The sequence below is a fragment of the Ictalurus punctatus genome, chromosome 21 (assembly GCF_001660625.3).
Source record: "Ictalurus punctatus breed USDA103 chromosome 21, Coco_2.0, whole genome shotgun sequence".
NCBI classification, from domain to species: domain Eukaryota; kingdom Metazoa; phylum Chordata; class Actinopteri; order Siluriformes; family Ictaluridae; genus Ictalurus; species Ictalurus punctatus.
In genome coordinates, this window is record NC_030436.2 from 8,987,745 (window position 1) to 9,014,187 (window position 26,443).

Consider the following 26,443-nt stretch of genomic DNA (forward strand, 5'->3'; position numbering starts at 1 on the left):
CCCCCCCCAAAAAAATAAAAATAAAATAATAATAATTATGTGGTTCACGTAATTATATGTCACGTTTGGGATTTATGACCCAAAATGGAGGCATGCAGCCTTGCAGATGCTTCAATAACCAAAATACTATTGTACACATTTAAATAATAGAATAGTTGGATTAGTCTATATTTTATTTTTGTTTAACAGTTAAAAAGCTTCCTGGATGTCCCTATTGTAACCTGTTTTAGTGATCTAATAAGGGTTGAAAGGGGTCATGAGAGTTAGCATAGCTAGCATGCAGCTCTCACATCCTATAGTCAATTGGACTTTACAGACTGTTCTGGAAATGATTAGAAACTATGTCATAATTGTACTGGACCAACTCCTACCTTCATTTTAACTTGTTTGAACTACTAATACATCTATTCTAGTTGAGTAGCACTTCTTTGGAGAATGTGCTATATAAATAAACGTGCCTTGCCTTGTGTAATAGGACACATGGGGGGAAAAAAAGTACTACCTATGGTACAGCTCCTCAGTCTGAACAAAATGCAAAGCACCGGCAAGAAAGGAACAATGCGTATTACAATAAACAATGAATATTGTGCAATAACTGAAGAAACTCCACGCCAAGGTACACCCGACTATACACAACCAACACCTTATTATAATCAGGGGTGGAAAATACTTGAGTAATTGTACTTCATTACTATACTTAAGTGTTATTTTGGTTATTGAAACTCAATACTTGTACTCTTATTTAACAGTATTTACAACTACCTTTTTACTCGATGCATTTTTATTTAGGCTTTCACAGTCTTTTCATCTTTCTCTCGTCTACCCAAGGACTGTACGCTATACATCCATTGAAGAACTGCAGTGTGGAAGTTGAGGAGGAGTGCTCCTGGCCCTACCTCAGTAAAATGTTTCAGTATGCAGTAACAAAGACTCGTAAAACGAGGCGTCGCCTTTTTGCCTTCCTAGAAGGCATGACGTTTATCCTAATCTTATTTGAAAAAGTATGTGAGGTACATTTTGGTCATTTCTGGTCACATGAACTGTCTATATTTAACGAACTTAGCGTGTTTTCTTTGCTAATGCCAGGTTAAACTAGCATCGATTCCAGTAGGTAGTGTAACTGGCCAGACAATAAGTCAAATTGTAGCTAATAGTAAGTATTGGTTATTTACAGGATAGTTTACTTCTGATTCATTCATACTTATACTATGCACTAAAAGTATGTACACTCTTTGTGAAGAAAAAGGACATACTTCTGAATGACATACTAACAGGATGTGTAACGGAAGAGAACGTTGTTGCACTGTCACCGTAAACAAACTCCTCATTGAATTTCAGCCTTTCTTCTTCCATTATTCCTTATAATTGATACTATATAATTAAATGTATTATTCCCATCACAAAGCTCCTCCTCCCTTGTCCAAGGAGTTGTGGGAAATATTAGCTGAAAAACTGTCAACGGATCCACACTTCAAAAATTTACCAGAAATAGTAGACCATCGTGGTACCTCTGGGATACTTATTTCAACATACTACAATTTGGGACACACTAATTCTCATCTCAGATGCTATTTAGTATGGATCGTATGCCAATTGGGATGCAGGGCAAGAGTTACATAGATGAATGACAATTTATTAGGCAAAATGGTATAGTTGCTATACATTCCTTCCACCTCAACATTATGTTCAACTGCTTCTCAAATGAACTCCATATTTTCTCTCTTTACCTTAATCTCTTTCTTCCTGGTTGGAGTGGTGAGACCGGAATCTTCTTGGTCCTGGTCGAGACTCAGGTCAGGTTCTCCGTCTTCGTCTCCTGAGAAGCACTGCGTCTCGCTCCTCTGGGACAGAGCATCCTGAGGTTCCATCATTGTGGATAGCGGCCTGGAGAACTCTGATGGATCCAGAGCAGAAGAAGGGGCACAATTTTTTGCTGATGCACAATAATAACCAGACATAACCAGGTTTTAAAAAAGAGGGTCATCAAGGGTTCTTCAAGGGATTCTTTAAGGGTTCTTAGCTTCCAAATTTGGATTGAACTGGAAAAACACTGAGTTGTAGTGTTTTGCATAGTACCTTTCATGATTCTCCCAGAGGGACAACTTAGAAAGGAGTTTAGGACAGTAAAAGTCTCTCTTATAGATCAGACAGTGTAGGAGCTACATTGATTTTTGCTAAACGTGGGGTAACATTGCACGTAGCACTCTGCCTGACTTTTTTTGTCAGATAGTGTTTGTCCAAGCTTCTGAAGGTCATAATGATTTTTTAAAGCAATAGCAATAGCACTAAGCCACTTAACTAGTCAGGAAACAGTAACATTATCTAATATTATTCATTGTATTATTATTATTATTATTATTATTATTATTATTATTATTATTATTATTATTCATTATATTACCATAACATTTTGTGAATATCTGAAATGAATGTCTGAAATGTGATAGCAGACTAACCACCTTGTAGGGATTTTGATTATCTTAAAAGTAAATGCAGTGTTGGCTACCTCATAGTGGAATTTCACTACTACCCTCAGCTCTTTTTGAACAAACTGTATTGGCCTTGTTTCCACATATCATGTCCATTTCTTTTGACATCTCTTTTTCTTTCAAGTTTTACCACTGATTTGCATTGAACTGATAGTGATGTGTTGGTGACTTTGGCTTTGACATTAACATTGATTTTGAGCACTGAGTTGAGAGATTGTGCCATCAGATGACAAGATATCTCTCACTGTACAACCTTAGCTTATTTTAACTGTGTCCTAAATCTGATCTTGGTCAACCCCTTAATGCTTGTGAGTGGATGTCCACTTGAAGTAAAAGACATTGTAAAGAAAGAACCACTTTACTGAAGGAAGTACCAGATAGTACTGACAACAAGGTAAAACAAAAAACCTTTATGCTTCAAATGTTAATGAGCATTTTCTGTCTACAGAACCTCAGGGATACACCACTATTCTGCAGATTCATGTTTAATTCAGGAGTTCTAATTGCCTGCTGGCGAAACAATGACTTGAAAGAGGAAGGAAAAATCACGTCTTGGAAAATGAGTTTTAGCCCAAATACAATTGATTTCTTTAATAAATGAATAGCTTAAATGCAGAACAGAGTGGAAGTGTACAGACCTCCGTCCAGACTGCGGGAGAGGAGGTGCCTCTTACTGGTGGAGCGATCAAAATGAGGAGCAGGCCGATCGATCAGGGAGCTGGCCTGCCTCGTCTGGGCCTGTGTTCGCCCACTGTACCGGAACTTAGAGCCCATCACAAGGAAACCTTTAGGTGGAGGTTCTGGAGACACTAGCCTGTAATCAGGGGAAGAAAACAACATCAGGGATCATCAATTAGCAGGTTGTAGATGCAGTACAAAAATTTTTTATTCAATTTACTTGCTATGTCTGTTTTACGGATGAAAGGTTCCATTTAGCAGCCTAAAGACTTCTACAGTTTGTCCCACTAGGGAAACCTTTAAAAGTTCTATGTAGTACTCTATAAGCAAAGGTATGCCTTTTAGAAACGGTTCCACAAAGAGGAAGCCATTGAATAGGCTCCAGGGATAGTCTCCAGGCTCCGTGCAGATGGAACCCTAGATAAAACCCTTTTTAGCATTCAGTCCAAAAATGACTATGTAGAAAATCTCAAAGTTTCGCTATAAAACACAATTCAAAGTAGAACCATGTTACAAAGACTAGTACCCTTAACTAGCTGAGGAACCTTCTTGGAACTTCTTTATAAGAGTGTAAAGTCATTCTTGGAGTGATATGGCCATTAGTTATTATATATTTTTCCTCCTAAACACCTATGAAACAAAGGTTCCATCTAGCACCCTAAAGTATATCAGACAGACTTAGTATATCATTCAAGGGTTCTGTGAAGAGCCCTACAACAGAGGGTATCAACAAAGGTTCCAAATAAAACCCATGTAAAAAAAAAAAAATTGTATTATTAACCAAAGAACCCTTAATGGACACTTTTTTAAAATATAAATGATTACACTTAATTATTACCACTGTAATAAATCTAGAAATAAAAAAATAATCAAAAACAATTACAAACAGAACCATAAGAACCATTTAGGTCCAAGTAAAACCACTTTAGAAAGGTTAGAACTCTATCTAGCTAAGGAACCTTTGAGGAACCTCTTTGTAAGAGTGCAAAACAAGTTATTTAGTTTTTTGGCCATTAAAAAAAAATGCATTCCTATAAAGGTTCCATCTAGCACTCTAAATGGATCTTCAGTTGACCCTCTAGGTAAACTGTTAAAGGTTTTAAGTAGAAACCTTGCCTTGAACCCCTTTACAACAATCAATTTTTCAAAGTGCCTTGCTTTTTTAAATAAGAGTATAGCTCCATTTTATTTCAGGTAAATTATTAAAAATACGACAATAATTGCTGTTATTATTAGTCGTAGTAGCGCTAGTTGTAGTAAATCTAAATTTTTAAATCATTTATTTATTTATGCTCTCTTACAGTCTCAGGAAAAAAAGACATTAAACTGTACCATTGAATGTCACTAAGAAGAGACCGTCAGGGGTCAATTATTGGTACCCTTAATATGTAAATTCTTTAATTATCACCTGGGAAAGTGAATGTAGTACACTTTTAAAACTTATTTCATGATTCATGTCATTCTTATGGTGTAATTGTGTGCTGTAAATGATTTTAAAGGTATATTACATTCACTTTCACAGATAAAATATACATTCTGAAGGTACTTGATGCATACTTTTGAGGTACCACACTATTGACGAGCAATACACTCAAAAAGCCCCAGAGGCAAATATTTTCTAAAACCAGTAGAGCAGGATGAAAGAATTCCTAATTTGTACCTACAATTGTACAAATCACTGCTCCTGGAACAAATAACCACTAATAAAGATGCTTGCCTTTCTCATCTCAGAGGTATAAACTTAATAAGAGTTCCAGACTGGAAAGACAAACACACAAAAGCAAGTCTAAACAGAGACAGAGAACACCCCATGCATAGAGGAAGGGAGAGTACATCAAGGCTTTAATCACAGAGTCGAGTTGAACCACACCTGAGCTGATCCTAGATACTAATCCACACAAAAAAATGTTAATTCATTGGTAATAAACAGATGAAAAAAAAGCAAACGCGTCTTTGCCAAAAAATGATCGAAGCACAGAGAAAATAACTAAAGATTAAATCATATTGTTTATTACATCCAGAGATTATATTCTCTGTTTTTCCATTCAAAATGTCTAGAATTTCTGCAGCTGTTCTTTGTGCCACTGAGTCGTGCAGGTGAGTTGATTCAGAGTGGAATTGCACTAGAGGATTTGATTCGATTGGAAGCGGGCTGAGACCACCTAGTTCAGACACTCTCGCCCTGGTTGTTTTTTACACACCTGCGCATGAGTGCTGGGTTCTCACCTGCCTAAGCAACTGCACTTAGGTGGAAAACACACCAGGATTCCATTCAAACAAAATAAACAGTGTAGATTAAGGTTGGGTGAACATTGTGCAAAAAAGTGTAATGAGCAAGGCAAGGCATTATATTCATTCCTTCATCTTCACTAAGCACTTAATCCTGGTCTATCACAAGAACACTAGGCATGAAGTGGGAATTCAGTCTTGATGGGATGCCTGAACATTACAGAGCATCATGCACACACACACACACACACACACACACACACACACACACACACACACACACACACACACACACACACTCATTTACATCTAGGGGCAATATACAGTGGAGTCACTAATCCAGCAACCTGTATGTTTTATCTGAGAAACCAGAGAACCCACCATGACCATGAAACTCCACCATGGACCATGGAGCTGTACCACCATTCCACCCAAGGCATTATATCTATAAAGAAGATTGGGAGAGTTTACCTAAAGAAGGTATGATGCTCGATGCAGACCTTCCAGAGTCTTTTCGCAGCTCTGTGGTTGTTCAGCTTAAAGCCAATGGTGCTCTCAAACTGCTCATACTGTGAATAGAAGACATATGATCATTTCTGGTACATTCTGTCCTTGCCTGAATTATCATCAAGCTTCAATGACACCACAAATGACTTTGCTAATTTAACAAACATTGCACACACAGACTCCATATTGCTCCAGGGCCTAATTAAATGAAGTCAACGAAAAAAATGGATCGCTCAAGGCCTGTTATCTTTAGGAGAGATACCCAAGCTAAGCCATGAGACAAATCAGACTTTTTGTTTTTTGGTCAGGAGAACAGGAGTGTGTCATTCAGTCAGCACTCTAAATTTGTCCATCTCATCCCTTTTTCTAGGTGCTGATCTGCAGCTGTGATGTGGGAAATGAAGGAGCTCTTTATGTGTGTATGTGTGTGGCTCTGTTCTGCCAGCGAAGCATCAGCAAGCCTGTCACTCAGAAGACATACATGCTGAGAGAAGACGCATGAGAGTTTCACAAATCAAAGAGGTCATCCACTTATTCCCTTCAGCCTTATTGACATTCATCAGCCACACTGTGCTACACATAATGGCTAGGAGACTCGAGAAACCACTTAGAAATGCGAATAGTGTCTCTGTCATTATGGTTTCAAACGTTAAAGCGTGCGAGGATCATGTAATACGCCTTTAGGAAAGGTGGATTCAGGAAATATATTGTATAGCTGCATAAGAAACTAATAAAACACGACTGAGGATACTGTTATAGGATAATAATCAACAAGGAGGTGATGTGATGTGGCCTGATGCGATGATTTCCAAGAACAGCATGTGTCAAAATGTTTAATTCCTCTTAAACCACCTCTTAATCGATTATTTTTCTTCAACAGCATGTCCTGAACTGTTTTATTCCTCACATAATCACCTTATAAATTATTATCTAAACAAACATTCCATTTTTGTTTGGCAACAAAATGTTACTCTCCAAAGTTTATGTTCTTCTAGAAGAACTTTTACCACTCTGGTTCGATAAGAATGATATGCACAGCACAGCAGTGAGATCAAAAGGGACGTACCTCTCCTGGGCGGATCTTGATGTAGAAGTTGCTCCTCTTATACGAGATCTTCAGGATCTTGGGCCAGGCGAAGCGGTTAATCCTCAGGCGGTCGCGGTAGATCAGCAGGCCATTGGCACAAACGCCCAGCATGATTTCAATCCCTTCTGAATCCTACCTCAGAGGATCAGCAAGACAAAAACAAGAGAATAAAGTATCAACAATCCCTGAAAGTATTTGAGGCCAGGAGCACTCCGTGCTAGATGCACTTTTTCCTCATACCGTTTGCATTATTTACGCCTTGTTCACACTGACACAGATAAATTTAAAAACTGTGCTTTAAAGTAAAGCAGTTTGTAACTACATGTGCAGATAGTGACATCATGATGAAATAAATTACTCAGCATGAGTGTCTGTGCACATTTGATGGCATAATATATGCCTTGTTGAAGATTTAGTCCCCTTTTGCTGTTATAATATAAGAACTTCCAGTCTTCTGGGAAGGCGTTCCATTGGTTTTGGAGCGTGGCTGTGGGGATTTGTGTTCATTCCGTAACAAGCACATTAGTGAGGTCAGGCACCGATGTCAGGCAAGGAGGCCTGGGGTGCAGTCGGTGTTCCAGTTCATCCCAAAAGTGTTCAGTGGGGTTGAGGTCAGGGCTCAACCTTGTCGAATCTTGTCTTGCTTTGTACACAGGGGCATTGTCATGTTGGAATAAGTTATTTCCAGTGAAGGGAAATTGTCATGTAACAGAATACAAAGACATTCTATACAATTGTGTGCTTCCAACTTTGTGGCAATGGTTTGGGGAAGAACAGTCAGCAAGAAGACTTGAAGAGTTGAGAATCATAAGCTTAAAAAATCAGTGAAGTATAAGCTTTGAAGTTGCAAGTATTCAGTTCCGTAATCAGTTAAACTTTGAATCCAAGTCACATGTCTTAAACTTTGAAGTTTGATTTAAGTTGCGAGTCATACATTTATAAGTCCGATTTGAGTTGTTAGCCATACAGTACATTTATAAGTATGATTTGAGTTGTGAGTCATACATTTTGAAGTCTTATTTGAGTTGCTAGCCATACATTTAGAAGTCTGATTTAAGTTGCGAGTAATACATTTAAGTCTGATTTGAGTTGTGAGTAATACATTTTGAAGTCTTATTTTATTTGCAAGTCATACATTTAGAAGTCTGATTTGAGTTGTGAGAGTTGCTAAAGTCCAAATTCGAGTTGAAATCTGTATTGTGTTGTGTGCCATAAGTCCAATTTTCCTCAATTTACACTACAACCCAAAAACGGTGTTCAGATTTAGCCAGCACAATAGTATATTTTTAAAAACAGAGAAAAACACACATTTTCAGATCTATCTGTAACAATGTGTTGACAAGGCTATAGTCAAGACACCTAGAGCCGACCATCTACCATCAGGTCCTAGAGTGCCTCACTATGTAGCAATAATAGATTTGGACAATCAAACCTGAGTTAGAAATAGCTAAAGTTGCTCCTATGGTGTACCTTCGCGTGATGTAAGTCGACCCCATACATGGACAGCTTCTTGGCATTCTCCAGGAAGTTAATTTCTGCCTCAGCAGGTGTCATGCCCCTGAACCACGAGATAAAAAAGTACAGTGTATTAAAACAGCAGGAAAACTTCTATTCGGCTAGGCTGATAGCAGAATAAATATGTTGGCCAGGGGGTCTGAGTCAGTTCTAATAGGAAACCACGACCTCGGCCTGTGCACGAGGAGTTTCAACACTACCTGCCCTTACTGTGAAGCTTATTGACTGTCTGACTCAGTAGGAATCAAACAAACAGGCTTAACAAGTTTCAGAGCAAACCAGGCCAACAGATGCTGAACAACAATGGCATATGTGTGTATGTGAAGACTATGGATAATGCTGAAAAAGCACAAACACATACACAGGTTCCATATGAGGTCCATTAGGGAGATGTTACATAAACCAAATTGCAAAACTACAGACAGGCAGGTGTGGGATCTAAGGGCAGAATATTAAACACAATGCAAAGTGTTTTGCAGGCTGTGGGAAAGCCTGACGAAAGCCTCTAGATGAGATCAAATTAACCACCTCCTCTGTGCCACATTTCATAAGAATCATCATTTCATTAGGGTGATCAGTAAACAGTGAAGAAGAGCGCACATTAAAAACGTGCACAAACATTGCCCAGTCCTATGTCCTGCTCTCAAAAATCCAACAAAGTACATTAAAGTGGTATTAACAGCAGCCTTTGAGCACATTTGACATACTTTTACTTCCATCTTATCACTGAATATATTCATTATTATACAAGTCAGAAGTACTCGAATGACATTTGCTGTAAAGTATTTACCCTGCCAAGTAATTCTGTCTCAAGCACACTGAAAAAAGGTTATTAAATTCACTTAATTCAAACGGGGACGCTACAAGTGATTGAATTGAGTTATATTGACACAATTTGTTTTCTTACATTCAACATGACTTGCTCATGTATTTTCAAAGCCCTGAATAAAATCATACACCGCAGTCTCACCCTAACTGAGGATCAAACCCAGATTGCAAGCATTATGAGACAGCCACATTACAGCTGCACTATTTTACCAAACATGCTAATCATGCTAATCTCAAGAAGAGATGACTTGCGAGATGTATAATGTGATTGGTTTATGTTAATATTATATGAATTGATCACTATACACTATACATCATTCTAGTAATCAGAAACTTAAATTCAGTTTAGTATAAGCAATGAAATCGATTGAATACTGATTATAGAGAAAGCTTTTTAAAGGATTTGCCATAGATTTAGGTCATTTCCTAGCATAGGGCAAATCTACAATAAAGTTATGGACATGTGACCTACTAATGATCGAGTGTAATGTGAACACTTCGGAAATTAACTGAGATGAAACCAGAAAACCTTCCAATGAATCAAACAGCAAAAACATTTAGGGTATTACATGGAATATTCTGGTCATTTCCTAACCATATAACATACAACTTACTTCTAATTCATTTTTTTTCATAATATTATCAAACAATTATTAGATTTTTTTCTGCATTTACGTTTTGTATTGATTATTCTTTGTATTGCACCAAAGAAGATTAAATCTAGCACTTTAAATGTTCTTCGGTTTAATTAGGAAAAAGGGATACGCTCTAAACTTTGGAAAAAAATGGCTCCTTGAGTGCTCATTGGATAGCGATAGGTTCCTTATAGGGGCTTTAATTGGAACTCTCTTTGTGTAGGACACTTTCTGTAGAAGAGTTGTTGTTCTTCTTTTTAAACTAAAGAACATTTAGGATTAGTGAAAGACGGAAACTTATTTTCTAAGACATAGGGTGTACTAATAAGATTCTAGGCTTATTTTAAATGGTTCTTAGAACTTTTAAGTGACCTTTAGGCTGTCGCTTTGTTTTGTTTTGTAAGTCTCACCAGATAAAGGCATCTTTTCTATTCAGGTACTCAATAACTTCTGTCGTATCTGAATTATTCAAAATATGATTTAAGGTAAATAACTGAATAATCAGATTTCAAGAACTTTGAATGTCTAATAAAATAAAGGGAAAAAAACACAGATATTGGCTGGATCAAGTCATAACTCATAATTGTCAGTTCAAAGCTGGATCATAACATATACGTTGACCTTTGGCAAACAGCCTTATCCAGAGCGACTTACATTTAAACATTGGAGCAGTTGAGGGCCACGGGCCTTGCTGAGGGGCCCAACAGTGGCAGCTTGGCGGTGCTGAGGTTTGAACTCATGACCTTACAATCAGTAGCCCAGCATCTTAACCACAGAGCTACCACTGCCCCATATAACAGATAAAGCAGATAAAATCGCTCACCTGTAGGTGCGATGCAGCTCCATGACTCTGTCCTCCAGCTCACGGGTCTGGTTAGGGGCGAAGCGGAAGTCGCCAACGTAGTCTGTGCCGTGCTCGTCCTGGTCATAGTCTCCAAGCTCAGCCTGCACGGTGTAGGAACCCAGCAGAGCATGAGTGACGAACGAGCAGGGGAGCCGACCGGACAGGATGTCATCACGCAGCTGTAAGCACAAGTAGTACCTATGAGAGACGGAGAAGATGATGATCAGGAGGACCCTGAAGGTTTTCCAGAAGAGTAGTAACTTCAGAGCAACTAGACACTTGTGTTTGCCATTTACTTGAGAGGCGTTATCAGTCACTTTACACAGTAAAATACCCAGTGTTGAATTAACACCCAGTGTGTTTATATGAGTCCAATGGACTTACATAAAAACTGAAGGATGTGAATTCAACACTGTGGGTGTTAAATCAACACTGGTGATTTTGCTGCGTAACCTCACTCACATTAGATTACAGACGTTTCATTTAAACTGATACTAATGCATGAACAGACGATTAAATAAAATGCAGTGGACATGTTAAATGCTTGTAAACACTGTAAAACTTCCACTTCCATTTGATTTGGATTCATGATATGGGATTTTACTTGAGATGTCTATTGTTGATTCCAAAATCTGTTTACTGTCTCAAGGCATTTTTATATTAGCAGGTTAGCTACCAAGCTAGCTAGGTCACTGGTCCATGTTGATTCAGCTTTTTTCCTGCATGGTGAGATTTTTTTTATTGTTTCGGGTTAAGATTGGTTTAATGACATTTCCAGAATTTCCCACATTTTCAGACATTTCCAAACATCACTCTGACTCTTATTCTGTAATTTGTGAAAATCCTCCCCGCTTGGCTAATTACTCTTTTTCTGAAGTTAAAATTAAAATGAGAATTAAATAAAATTCCTATCTGTATATTCTCTCTAAAACTGAATCACTAAATATCGTAAAATAATACAATAATGTAATATAAATGACAGCAATAATAAGTTCAGTATGAAGTCCTTTCAAGAACTGAAGCTTTTTTCTTTTCTTTTTTTTTAATTATTTTATAATAAATGACATTCATATTATCTAATGAAACTGTCAAACCTTTGGATCGCTCCATTATAATAGTGGATGAATGTTGCTTAACAGCTATGAATCTGTAAAAGAAATAATCCCTTAAAGGAGCGGTTTGTAATTTTTGGAGCCCTTTTCTGCTCGTGAGATGAGCTGCAATTTAAATAAAATGGAGAAAAGCCGCCTCTAGCCATTCTCATAAAACTTCATATTCCTTGCCAATTTCTTTATCTTTTAATGTAAAAAGGCAGCGTTGTTTCAGCTTAGGGTATAGCCAATATCTGGGCCAGAAAAAATTAACCAGAGGCCTGAAATAAACCAGTATGACCCATTACATAGCAATATACCAGGTCATAGTCTCCATATTGGATCTTTGATATGATATGATATGATCAACGCAGGTAAAGGAAGACTTTTAAAAAATCACAAACCGCACCTCTAAACGTTAAGATGACAAATAAAACTGAAATAGTGGTAATGTAATGAGAAGGACGAGTGCAGCATTCCTGTCTTACCTGGTGATGTCCTCCATGAGCTGGGAAGGATCTGGAGGGTAGAATTTGACAGCGAAGGCAAAATGCCAAGGAGAAGCTGAGGACACAGAGACACATCACATCATACAAGCGTGTACCCTGACCTTGTCACTTCATAAATGTTAAGGTCAGAGAAAATAAGTGCATGTTTTTATGCCGGGTTACTGCTTAGTCATTCTCTCAAAGAATCTGTACGCATATCACAGTCCACAAGAAGATGTGTCTTTGAGTACATACTGTAAATAGAGGTCTTAGAATCACTGGCATTCATATGCATGTTTTTGTCAGCTAGTTGACTAACATGAGCTAAGCTAACCTGACAGGATTTCCGAGTTGTTGTTTTTTTAAAATTCATTTTCATAAATGTTCATAATTTATGTTAACTTATTAATATTAGCTTATCTCAAGATTTGTGGATTCCTAAACTCATGATAATTGCTCATGATATTTACAGATGAAGTTAGCTACTTATCTAACATGAGCTAGGATTTCTGACATTATTTAGCCACATTAATAAATGTTGATAAAATTCACTGCTAACATGATCTAACCAGACAAAATTTCTCAGAGAATTTTTAAGTCACATCCCTAGTTACTTATAATATTCACCACAAATATCGGCTAACTAGCTAACATGAGCTACATGACAGGATTTCTGAGATGATTTTTACCTAATAATACATGTATACAATCTTTATTGGTAATGTTGGCTAGCTAAGTAATATGAGCTAACCAGACAGAAATCCTGAGATGCTTTGTAGATCAAATTCATATTGTACATATGAATAATATTTAGCCATCTAGCTAATATGATAAACTGACAAAACTTCATTATATATAAACTTTCAGATTATATATCAAAAAAAAATTTAATATACACTAGTTAGTTTGCTAACATGAGCTAACCTGACAGTCTTTCTGTGAGGATATTTTTAGTCATATTCATAAATTTTTATGGTATTCATTACTAATGCTAGTCAGCTTGTTAATAGAAACTAACACCACGGTTTTAGGATTTCTAAACTCAGTAAATGGCCACTTAGCTAACATGAGCTAGGATTTATGAGATGATTCATAAGCTGTTGATACTGTGATATTCACTGTTAACATTAGTTAACCAGCCAGAATTTCTGAGAGAATTTTTAAGCTATACTCACAGTTATTCATAATATTTACCACTAATATAATCTAACTAGCTACCATGAGCTACATGACAGAATTTCTGAGATGATTTTTACCTCATAATACATGTATACAATCTTTATCGATAATGTTGGCTAAGTAATATGAGCTAACCAGGCAGAAATTCTGAGAAGTTATATTCATAAATATTAATAATGTTAACAACTGATGGTAGCCAACTTTGCTGTAACAATAACCTGCTAGGATTTCTGAGATCATATTTATAAGTGTTTGTTATGTAGTAGCTACATGACTAACATAAGCCAACCTGACTGGATTTCTGACAAAATATTTTAGTCATACTCATAGTTATTCATGATTTTCACCACTAATATTGACTACTTAGCACACATGAGCTACATGACAGCATTTCTGAGATGATCTTTACCTCTTAATACCTTGCATATACAATCTTTCCTGATAGTGATAGGCTACCTAGTTAATACCAGCTAAGCAGACAGAAATTCGGAGAATTCGTATTCATAATTAATAATGGTAGCCAATTAGCTAATATAATACCCTGCCATGAGATGATGTTTCGGTTATATTTAAAAATGTGTACAATATTCGCTAATTAGTTGACTAACACTAGTTAACCAGGCAGGATTTCTGAGAGGATATGTTTAGTTATATTCATACATGTTTATGGTATTCATTGCTAATGCTATCCAGTCTGTTAACACAAGCTAACCACCTGTTTATAGGCTTTCTAAACTCAAACTAAATGGTCATGATCGTCACTGATAAAGCTAGCCAGTTAGCTAACATGAGATAAGATGATTTATGCCACATGGGTAGAAGTTAACTAGCTAACACAAGCTTAGAGGACAATCAGAAAACTAAATTTATAGATAAAAAGATAGATATAAAGATTAGCATGTAAAGGCTTTTGTAAAGAACCATTGTATTATGCTCATTAGCTCACAGGTGGAGAGCATGGATAAAGGTTCTTCTCATGCACTTACTTCGCATTTGCTTCTTGATCTCCTTGGAGGGGTCCAACCAATTCTGCAAGACAGAGCACAAATCTTTTGACTAGCGTTTGCACGTCTGACACATGGTGGATTTACACCACACTGCCTTTTGTTTCCGTTACGATCTCTCACTAATTGCACAGTTTCCCATTTGAAGCCTCTCCGTATGTTTAACTGAAGGAAAGCAGCACGTTTCTCGGGTGCATTGAGCAATCCAGCATGCAGGGCCATATGCAAATCTCGGCATCTATTTATTTTTTTATCCCATGAAGTGCATTTGAATTAGCTTCATCTTTAGCTGATGGTTTTGGGCTATTGGTGCAGTTCACAGCTGATCAACAGACTGTAGAGTGTCATCAGCGACTTCGTTTCTAATCTTACGCCTTCCTCACCAACAAAATAGAAGCTTTTAGTCTGAAAATTGAACACTGGTCTTCATAAAGTGTTTCCTCAGCAATTCACACGCATCCTGTTTTAACTTAAAAGCCAATATGCATTTCAAACACAGGAGTGTATATGCGACACCGCTCAATTGAATTTGATTTGTCTTTTTGCATTATCCCGGTTTCACAGCTCAGTACAGCTCTTCTCTGAACTAAATTCGATTTTGAAGGAAATAAACACAAACATGTTTCCCTCGAAGCAACATTCTGAAACTGAACTATAAACAGAACCTACTGCACATACTTAATCTGTCTACCAAGCCTTGGGATAATGAGTTTACAGGGTTTATATATTCCATATGGCATTTTGCTGTTGTACACAAAGTGCCTAGTTAATAAGTGGGTGAAATATGGTGTTTTTAATTAAAGACTGAAGCAACATGAAACACATTTTAATATAGAATAACTTTTTTGTTTGGATTTTTTTCTTCTTCAAATCATGAAGTCTACAGAGTAAAAAATACATGTAATTTGTCACGTTTCAGTTCGGGGGTGGGTGGTCCAGTGGTGGCTAATGGTGGTCCAGTGGTTAGCACACCTTCCTCGCACCTCCCGGGCTGGGGGCTTGAATCCCGCCTCCGCCCTGCATGTGCGGAGCTTGCATGTTCTCCCGTGCTTCAGGGGCTTCCTCTAGGTACTCCTCTAGGTACTCCGATTTCCTCCCCCAGCCAAAAGCCATGCATGGTTGGCTGATTGGCGTTTACAAATAATCCGTAGTTTGCGAATGAGTGTGCGGTTATGTCCTGTGATTGGTTGGAAGCCCATCCAGGGTGTCCCCTTCCTTGTTCCCTGGGATAGGCTCCAAGCTCCCCACAACCCTGTGTAGGATAAGTGGTATGGAAAATGGATGGATGGATGATTCCGTTTAAAAGATTTCTGAAAAAATCCAGTACCACTTGTTGCATGGACACCTTTGAGATATTTTGAGCTGCAACTGTGTAATAAAAACGACAGTAAATGACAGACACACTCTTACACAAAAAAGTGGACCAATTACACCAGTGACTGAGGCTTCACAGAAGATTTAGTTGAGCAAAAATCCCTTTAAAAAAACAAAAACTCAACACAACAGCTGGCTGCAACACAGCCAACAGCATAATTACCCAAAAATTGCTTCTCTTACAAACAATTTGCCTGTCCCCTCCAGACTCAACACTCATCATCCTGCAGTGAAGAAACAAGTCTTTTAAATGCACTGCGCTTTGTTTTTCTGCAGGAGGGCTGTTTGTTCCGCCGCAATGTTCCCTCGGATGTTAACTTTAAAATTACTTACTAAAGTTTATACTCTGTATGTTAGCGTTGTAACACAATGTCACCATCTGTATCTGTTTAGTGCTCCAAATATCTCAAAATATCTATATTCAAATTTGTTTTTGCTTGCACATCTTATTTCCTAAAGAATTTAGTTAATACTATTTCCCAAAATAGTAGCTTAATTTAAACAACCACGACCCTGACCAGGCAGTCACTATGGATCCTGTGCTCCTCGATTTACCCACTTGCTATTACTATCCACTTAGAACACATTATCTGTTCATTCCTGATCATGTATTTGTATTCATTTACATCCTGACTGTATACAAACACAACCCAAACCCAGCCTGAATACACATCACTGTTAGTACACGTTAGATACATTTGTCATTTCGAAAACTGTTCTGACCTTTTGGCTGTCTGAATCGCTGAAGGTCAAGCCGAAGTAGTCCTTCTCGAGCAGGTTGAGATGTTCACACACCAGGTCCAGCAGCGCCTGACCCTTGCAGTGCTTCTGGACATATGAACAACGGATAAAAACATGTCTAATTAATCCCTTGTAAAGTCATTGAAGGGGTGGTGAGACTGAATGAGAGCTGTGCAGGAAAAAAAAAACAATAACAAATGCACCAGTTATTTAGCTAGCTAGCCTAATAATGTATGCTAACAATTTGTTTATGGTGATGTAGCAAAGTTCAAAGCTGAAATGAACTACGGGTGTCTTTCACTGGAAAAACAATGGTTATGGCAATCACAACAAAATGAAGTAGTGAAGTACTCATACGCTGACAAGCTAACACAGGCTATAACTTATTGTAGAAAATAAAAATGGCACATGCTAATTAAACATTTCTACTTAAACAACAGAATAAATTGCTTATCATTATCGTTGCAAAAATCACTCATTAACACTAAGTATTTGAGCAGAAAAACATACGTGGTGAATTATTTCATTTTCTTTCATTTTTTTCTGTTACTCTGATAACAACACAAGGCTGTATTTAATGTTTTGCATTACAAAACATGCCTTAGGGGGGGAAATCATGTTTGAAAAAATATTATGTTCATATTTCATCTTTGTGGGGTTTTTTTTTTCATTTTATATATTCATTAATATAATTCTGACATTACGTAATACAATTCTTTCATGGAGAATGGGGAAAAACAGGAGGAAATGTCAGATTTCCAGTGGACGTGGACGAGTCTTTGAGGATACTTGTCATAGACTGTATATTAGGAAAATAGGAAAGGGAAAAAAGAAGAGATAAAACATTGTTAATTCACTCGTAGCATCTTTTCTGGTTTTGAATCGGTACAATTTCACTCCATGATCTGTTTCGCTAGGCTTCGACTGCTGTTTGTAATTAGAGTGTGTTCTAAATGATTAAATGTAAATGTCTTTTTTTTAATGTATTTATTTATTTATTTTTCCATAGTATGACCTTGTTATTGATACTGAATACTGTACTTGGTATTAATACATACTGTATATAACTGTAATAACAACAGCCTCTCTACTGTGACTGTAGCTTTAATCATCACTCAGCTTTCTCCAGGGGAAAATGCACAGACTATGTGGAGTACTACTATCTGGCACAAAGATAAACACACACACACACACACACACACACACACACACACACACAGCTTTTCTCTGAGAGCCTTACATGCTTCTGCTTCATAGTGACATCAGTCATTGTCATGGAAACAGACGAAGGGTGTTGCTGCTTGAGAGAACTTCTCCTCTTTTCTTACTTTATTACTACTTGAGTGAGAAAAAGCACACGTGCACTCCTAATCCTGCTTAATCTTTGCCTATAGACATTAGCAGGCTTCATTTGGAAATGAGGACTTTTCTTATTACTCAGACAGCGAGCAAATACGAACATGACATGTCTTCAAGCCACTCTGTTTTAAAAAAAATAAAATCAGAAGTTCAAACATTTTCTTTCTCAACGATCCCGTAGGTATATTTAGGTACACTCTGGATATTATAAGGCTAGCACATGCTTTATTTTGAGACACGTGAGGCCAACCCACTGCGTCACAAGGCAGAGTAATAAACTCGGAGGAAAGCGCTTTCTACCGCATACATGACCTCAGAGATACCTGTGATTGGCTAGTGTCGCTGTGCGTGACAGAGGAAAGAGCGCATGCTATCCCTCCTACTTTGAGAGCATGGTCAATTTGGCTCCCGTAGCTCCTGGTCACGGATGCGACGGATCCCATCATTGGGATTTGAACCCTGTCTTCGATCTGTCTTCGAACACTTTTCTGTTGCGCCATTCAGAAGCCCCAATGTGCATATAATGTACAGTATGTGTGTTAAAGGAACACTATGGAATTTTTCTAACTAACCTCTAACTAACCACCACATCTGTGCTGCATGTATGATTACCATGAAAGATTATTTTCAGTGTCTTTTCCTGTACTGAGAAAACACTGGAAAACCAGTTTACTTCAGTCTCACTCATAATGGAAGTCAAAGGGCAGCTGCTGAACTCAATGAACGGTTCCAATCTGTGACTCCTTTAATATAATGTAATTATACTGAAACTATTAAGGTCTTAGGATGAGATTGATGTGAGAGAATGTCCTGTCTAAAGCTGTCCTTAATGGAGTTTTACAGAACTTTCCCACACAGGTACACAAAAAAGTGAGGGGAAAAAAGTTGGAAGTACCAGAACTTGGGTTTTCCACATCCGAAAATTTTCTCTGAAAATAAATCTTTCTGAAAGCAATGAGTATTGAGATGTAAAGTCTTATGTAGAAGCAGCGTTGACTGAAAAGCTCATTAAAGTGTTTAATAATGTTAGAGAAACATTTGTTGACTGATTTTAACAACTGCCCGTAGACTTCCGGGGGGCAGCAGTGGCTGTGGGACAGAAGAGGCTTGACGGTTAAGGCTCTGGGTTACTTATCGTAAGGTCAGGCGTTCAAGCCCCAGCACTGCTGGGCCATTGAGAAAGGCCCTTAACCCTCTCTGTTTCAAGGGTGCTGTATCATGGCTGACCCTGCGCTCTGACATGCTGACCCCAACTTCCTGACATGCTGGGATATGCGAAGAAAAGAATTTCACTGTGCTGTAATGTATACGTGACCAATAAAGACTCATTATTAGAAGTGAATCTGTAATGAATCTGTTTTTCTCAGTGTCGAAATTCTCATCCGTTGTAATCGACAATACAGTAACAATATGTTAGTATAGGTAGCATATGTTATTACAAACTAATGAGTATATCTTTAAGAATATAAGAACATATAGGTGTTAACACTGCGTTAATGGCACTATAAGACCATTCAAACACGTTTCCCGTCTACCCCCATTCAGTCCAACAGAAGGCGAGGAGGCGAAGTGGTTTATTTTCCTAAAGCGAAAGTTGACACAAAGTACGACCCAGCTTCACCCAGACTGTCATTATCCACTAGGAGTCTTACGCAAGGCACGTTTATACGGTATCCAACCCTATCATTAATGACACAAAGAGGCCAAGCCGATCCAGTGCACATGACAGTAATACTATAGATCAGATTGTGGCATGAATAACAGGGTTTAGCTTGAGTTGTGATTGTGATTGTTTCAGTAAACCAGATTTACTGAAATCTGGTTTACTGAGAACATGACAGTCCAGTGCATCATATAACAAAACATCTGGCCTGGTTAGAATCTTACTGTATTATTCATATAATACTGTATGCTGTATTATATATACATATAATATTCATATAATAGCTGTGGCTGCCTGGTTAACGATGATATAATTGCGTGCTCTGTAGTAAAGGTTGCAAGGTAAAGTGGCTGTTAAAGAACTAGTTAACATACCATCACATGGTCATGCAGAAATATGACCACCATTGTCAAATGTGTAAGAAAAAAAATGCATGCTGTCACAGGAAAATAATCATCAAGGAAGCATTTCCCGTTGTGTTTTATTCCTCTTGTACCACGGCAATTTTCCAACGCTAACATCTTTCTAAAACAATACCTTTATTCATTAATAGTTACATGTAATGTTCTGGAATGTCTACAAAACAAGTACATTCACGTTATCGCTTATATTACAGCAGCAGTCATTCCCGCACCAGCTTCTCTTGTTAGGAGAAACCATAAACCATAAATTCCTCTGTCCTGAAGACTTTCCTGTGTTGGAAAACAGTTCCAAAACAGTTCCTGTGTAGTTACAGCTGTACCTCTAACTGCTCCAAAGCACTGACACTGGAGACTCCTTCCAGAAATGTTAAATAAACATCTCACAGAAAACTTTGTGCAGACATTTTTTTAACCAGTTTATGTGAACGTCAAGCCTCTGTTGTAAGTTGTTACTGTTGAAACGATATTAGTGGAAAATGAATCAACACCTTCTGACCCAATCAGATTGAATTGAGAAGTCATAAAATTCAGCTGATTATACATTATACATCTGAGTTGTTTGTTTTTATTTGCATTGCCTGTTTAAGACATAAACAGAGAGAAACTCAGGAAAATACCATTTGGCCTTTGCATTTGAGCTAAAAGAGGTCTTGACAGACGGAAATGTTGGACTGACTTACTGCACTGGTGGATTTTAAATGTCACGCGGCCGCTGTTGTGCCCCCTGTTCTCCCACACATACAGGTGCAAAAACAGGGTGGGGAAATGGCTTACGCAATAATAAATTAGCAACACGCTAGTGCTATGTGTAAATTTCCCTTCCTTTCTCTGCTTTGTACTTATGTGTGATGAAAAAGCTGCTTACAGCAACATTCCCTGATTTTCCTGCTTGAATGAATCTAGATAATGACATTCAGCAAATGTCAAGGCTGGAGGCATGCTGTCTTAACCATCCACGCTTGTCTGAATCTCGACCTCCATGATGTAGTTTATGCCTAACATTGTCCATGAGGCAGTCTCCAGTTAAGCAAGACAGTAATCATATTTTATATTTATCGGGCCTTTCCTGATCCTCTGATCCTCTGATCCTATCAGCCTGACTTTCATACAGTATGAGGGTTTTACACTATGTCAATGTCAGAGCAAACCCGGATCCGTGAAGGCTATTGATAATCGTATATTTCAGTTCTAATAAAACACAATATGCAATACAAGCGCTCACTATTATCGCCTATTATTTTCTATGCAATATTGTTATTGAGGTGTATATTTTATTAAAAACGCACACTGACCACTGATACATAATGTTCACACAAGCTTAAAAAAAAATCAATATTTCTTTCACTATAGTTCAATATAGAACAAGTCTGAGGTAACTTTTAAAGTTAATGCTCTTCACCGTGCCATTTTATTTCGTGTATTTAGTGAAATTTCATTTCAATCCCAAACCTTGACCTTTAGACCTGAACATGTCATTTCAATCCACAAATAAACCACCACGTAGTATAGAAGAGTTTATATTGTGTTTAATAATCAGAAGAAATGACTGAACAGGATCTATAAATATGTACACGTGTGTTATTTAGAAATTAGCATTAGATAGGAACACTGACGTTGGCTAGTTTGCGCTATCGCGTCAATCATTTAAACCATCCGAAATTAATGGAGTGCTCTTGGCGTGGACACAAAGAGGACCCATCATCTCGATGTACATAGATAAGATATTTTAGGTTAGCAGAACGTTTTAGGAGCGTCACGATCCTATGATCGTTCTGTTACGAGAGTGTTCTGAGAATGTTTTGACATAACATTGTAGGAACATTAATGGTAATATTTCCATAATGTTTTTGTTTTGCTGGGGACATCGAGTGAACAACGTTCTAACAACATTGTAAAGAAAATCATCAATAAAAACAAAGGGTCTTTAGAACGTTGCAGAATTGTTGTTTTTGTAACGTTAAAAGAGTTTAACCTTCTAATAACCTGTCGAACTCGTCCCGTAAAGTTCTGAACGCAAGGTCAAGAACACATAAGACAGATTGAATAAGGTCTTTCTCGTACATTATTATTGTAAATACAGTCAGGTCCAGAAATATTGGCACCCTTGGTAATGATTGGGAAATTTCTTTGCGGTTAAGTATCTTAGTCTCAAATTGAAATGTAACCTTTGATTGAAGTAAAGCCATTCTAAGAAAATGAAAACAAATGCTAGATTGTCTCTCAAATTTTCAGAATGTAAGGAAATCTTCTGAACCACAAAAATTCACATTCACATGATAAATCTTCTTTATCAAGGATTCGAGTCATCCTGCAGCTCTAGCCCCAATGGGATTCATTTTAAAATACTAGAATGAGTTTTATTACTATAAAAATTACTTCAGGTCCTGCCTTGGGCACTTTTTTCCACATGGTATATTTGAAGAGCATTCAAAATATTCAGTCAGGACCAAATGAGAAATTCATGCATGTTCTGACAAACCTACTCAACAGGAAGCTCCGACAGTGGACATTATTCCAGCCAAAAAACAGCTTTTAAATAGAACCTCTTCGAGCACTCGGGGTGAATGAGACACTCATTAAAGAAAGAAATGAAACAGCTTCACTTTAATGAGCCCAAATCACAAAAGCTTTCTAGAGGATAGTCGAGTGTGTGTAGAGCTTTGGTTAATCTTCTGAGAGAGATTTAAAGTCCAATGTTGTAATCGTTTTCTCCTTTCTGTACACCTTTATATTTATTCTGTAAAGCAGCTCTTTTTCTTGCTGGGAAAATGTCCACAACTTCAAAATAAAGACATTGAAATGTGATTATATTTGCTTACATCAGCTAACATTTTTTCTTCCAGAATCCAGATCCATAAAATGGGGATGTCCAAACTCTATATTTAAATAGGCATAAAATTATGTTTGCTTTTTATTTTTGAATGTAGTAATAGTGCCTGGACTTTAAGTCATTTATCAGGAAATCATTTCCACAGAGATGTTAATATGCAAAACGAAACACTTCTATGCACTAGATGAAAGCTGCTATAATGTCTTACAATAATTTCAGTGGTTCAAATATAAAAGTTATACTGTCACAGAGGTTGTAGGCAGATGAAATCGCCGTTAAGAGCTTTATTTAAGAGGATATAATCCAGAGGGCAAGGCAAAAACAACAATAAAGACAGGTCAGGCAATCAGGAAAACAGGTTAGAGTAGGTAAGGTAGAAATCAAAGTCAAAAGCAGAATCATAACCAGAATAACAACACTATAGCAGCACTTGGTAAACAACTGAGACAAGAGCTACTGAGAGCATTACTTCACAAAGATATAGTGCCTGAACAGTCTCTTACATAGTGTGGTGTGGCTCGTGAGTGTGATTGAGAACAGGTGTGTCTGATAAGTGCTCAGGAGAAGGCGATGTGTCTGTATGTTACATTAGGAGTTGTAGGCGTCGGCCATGTTTGTAGTTTGCAGTGCATTCTAGGAAATGGAGTGGCTAATTTGCAGTGACATGACAGACCCCATATTCATGTCAAAATTTAATTGAACATGGCACACAGCATTTGTATTTATTCTATAAACCCATGCAAACAATATTGCAAATTTTTTAAAAGACCATATAAATATACAGTATATACTAGCACAAAAAAACATATACACACATGTATGTATGCTAATCCATGTTGAGACTGCTGCAATATCTACTTGTGCAATTAAGTGGAAAAAGTATCACATGAATCAAAATCTAAACAACGGTCTAGTCTCAGACTAGTCTTTATTTCACATAGATATATGCAAAGGTTTGGCTCTCAAAAATATCTCCAATTACATCCACTCACACACATCGTGTTCCACAGACTGCTCCAGGTAATAACAGTTTCTAATAATATTATTTTTGAGCTAAATCATAAAGAAAAACAAGCACATGGTGCTCTCACAGCATGTAAGGCTCTTAAGTGTTCACTTATGTCCATCAACACATAATATACTTCAGAGAGATACAGAAAAATACATATATACATATACACACACACACACACACACACACACACACACACACACATATATATATATATATATATATATATATATATATATATATATATATATATATATATATATATACACCAAAGTGCTGTTGAATTCTCTATTCTGATTGGCAGGAAGTTTTTTGTTCTAATACTCGTTTCTATAGTAACAACTTACCTTATGTGGTGGAGGCTCCACATAAGCAGTTTTTTTATGTATAAGCGTTTGTAACTGATAAAGTGAGGTTGTCTGTGAGGAGATGTTTATTTAGTATTTTTGGAAGGAGTCTCCAGTGTCAGCACTTTGTATCAGTCAGAGGTAAAGCTGTAACTTTAAATTTCCCAACACAGGAAAGTCTTCAGGTCAGAGAACTTTGTGTAGAGACTGTTTATACTGTAGCTGCTATAGCATAGTGATAACAGGAACTGATAACATATTTTGCAGACATTCTACAACGTTAAATGTAATTATTAATGGATAGAAATACAATGTTGGCCTCTTTAATAAATAAATAACTCTAAGCTGTGGTATACTGTAAGAGAAAACAACACTGTGGCATGTACTGTTATTGTAAAAGGATCCACTTCTTGGAGGTATCATTAACTTCACTTGACATCATGCTGCATCACATCATTCTGTTGTTGATTATTTTGCTTTAACAGGGACTCCCACACGTGTTTTATTCTTTATATAAGATTTAAAAATGACTGCAGTAGATTTATGACCTGGTCCAGGATTACACTGACGAGATATCTTATCTTACCTCAATACCAGCTTCGTAATCCGAGCTGTCCATGAGAGTCACCTTGAAGGGGACAGTCTTCAAACGCTTGGACGACTTCTGCGGCGATTTGGGACTCTTGCCTGGTGTCGTTCGTTCGGATTCATCGTCTGGATCTTTGTGATCATCCAGACGTTTGCCATCTTGGTCCTGAAAAATCAGGAAGTAATTCAGGAAGTTGTAGGTGTCAAATTAAAAATCAAACTTGATGGCAAGAAAAGATCTTTGGACTGAAAAAAAAAGGTTTCATCTTGGACCTAAAAGGTTTAAAAGGTTCTTTAATTTGTTCCTCTGTGGAAACCCTTATAGGAACCCTTAAAAACCTCTCTGGGAGGTAGAACACTAAACCACAGGTATTACTTTGTATATAGGTTTGTTACATTTTTAGACATTGTATTTCATAAGACTTCCATCATATAACATTATTTCCATTATTACTTCTGTAATTGTGGCATATTAGGATTTTATCAGATGCTGAACTGTTTAAAGAAAATGACAGCAGTGAGTCAAACTTGATGCTGTTTTCCAACTGGCCTAACAAAATACTAGGTTTTGCACCTGTTTGGCCATTTTGGCATCTGAAGAAGACTCGGGCATGTTGCCTGCAGACGCTTTCTGTTGAGATGGTTCCTCTGCCGCCTTCTTTACTTCCAACTCAGGACCTTTCTCCGTGGTCATTTTCTCTTCTCTTTACCCTACAAACACATCAACATGAACCTTGTCAGTTTTCCATTCAGCATTTTTCCATAAAAACCCCAAAAATGGCAAAATGTTCCAATTACGGCTATGGCTTTAACCTTTTACGTTTTCTCCAACTGCTTTGACCTTGAACTGTTGTTGACCCTGCACTTACTGTAGTATATCTAACACAAAATGAACTGTTATGAATGCAATTTCGAAAAATAATTTTGTATCATTATGTTGTCAATCACATCTAATCAAACCACAAATTATTTTGGATACGGATTTCAGTATTGGTCAAGTCTATGTTCAAAACAAAAATTTGAAGGACACTATGGAGGTTTGGTCACCTAGTTAAAGCACTTTCACATCTATTAATCAATTTACTGAGTCTGAATCGCTGAGAAATGTCTGCTTTTGGATCGTTTGCTATTTGTTTTGGAACCAAAAAGCAAAAAAAAAAAATTTTTAATGTTGGCTGAGGGTCGAGTAGGGCTGAGAATGTACACAAAACTTTCATTTATTGGTCAGAAATGCTGCGACAAACCTTTTGTGAAGTATGTGGAAAGCACAAAAATCATTCAAGCATAAAGAATGCAGAGCCAAACCTCAATAAATAACTCGTTTAAAAATGTTTTGTTTATCAAAATCCAGCAATTATTTTCTCTATTTCTTCATCAGACTAAATCTTTGGAAGAAATCACATTTCTGCAGCCCTAGCATGTTTGGTTCATTTCCTGTAGTTGGTTCAATTCAGAGTCGAATCACTTTCATACCGCTAGAGTTCACTTAGAAATGGACCGAGACCATCTCACTCAGACGCTCTTGGATGTAGT

General features: G+C 37.3%; 1 protein-coding gene and 1 long non-coding RNA gene across 7 annotated transcripts in view; one reads left to right on the plus strand and one right to left on the minus strand.

The window, feature by feature from the left end:
• LOC108254997 (band 4.1-like protein 1) overlaps window positions 1-26,443 on the minus strand; it is a 101,631-nt gene that overhangs the window by 20,805 nt on the left and 54,383 nt on the right. For 5 of the 6 annotated variants that reach the window (XM_053673951.1, XM_053673952.1, XM_053673949.1 and 2 more), the window contains exons 2-12: window positions 25,485-25,621; window positions 24,909-25,076; window positions 16,672-16,776; window positions 14,557-14,599; window positions 12,392-12,467; window positions 10,792-11,010; window positions 8,461-8,548; window positions 6,970-7,122; window positions 5,868-5,965; window positions 3,128-3,303; window positions 1,728-1,894 (exon numbers count right to left, since the gene is read on the minus strand). In XM_053673951.1, the coding sequence (XP_053529926.1) occupies window positions 1,728-1,894; window positions 3,128-3,303; window positions 5,868-5,965; window positions 6,970-7,122; window positions 8,461-8,548; window positions 10,792-11,010; window positions 12,392-12,467; window positions 14,557-14,599; window positions 16,672-16,776; window positions 24,909-25,076; window positions 25,485-25,604 (1,413 nt within the window). In that variant the 5' untranslated portion in view covers window positions 25,605-25,621. The remainder of the gene's footprint in view (window positions 1-1,727; window positions 1,895-3,127; window positions 3,304-5,867; window positions 5,966-6,969; window positions 7,123-8,460; window positions 8,549-10,791; window positions 11,011-12,391; window positions 12,468-14,556; window positions 14,600-16,671; window positions 16,777-24,908; window positions 25,077-25,484; window positions 25,622-26,443) is intronic. The other variant, XM_053673950.1, reaches the window with a different exon arrangement.
• On the plus strand, window positions 24,260-25,013 carry LOC128628905 (uncharacterized). Its single transcript, XR_008393148.1, has 2 exons — window positions 24,260-24,463; window positions 24,920-25,013. It is a non-coding gene; the product is annotated as an uncharacterized LOC128628905 (long non-coding RNA).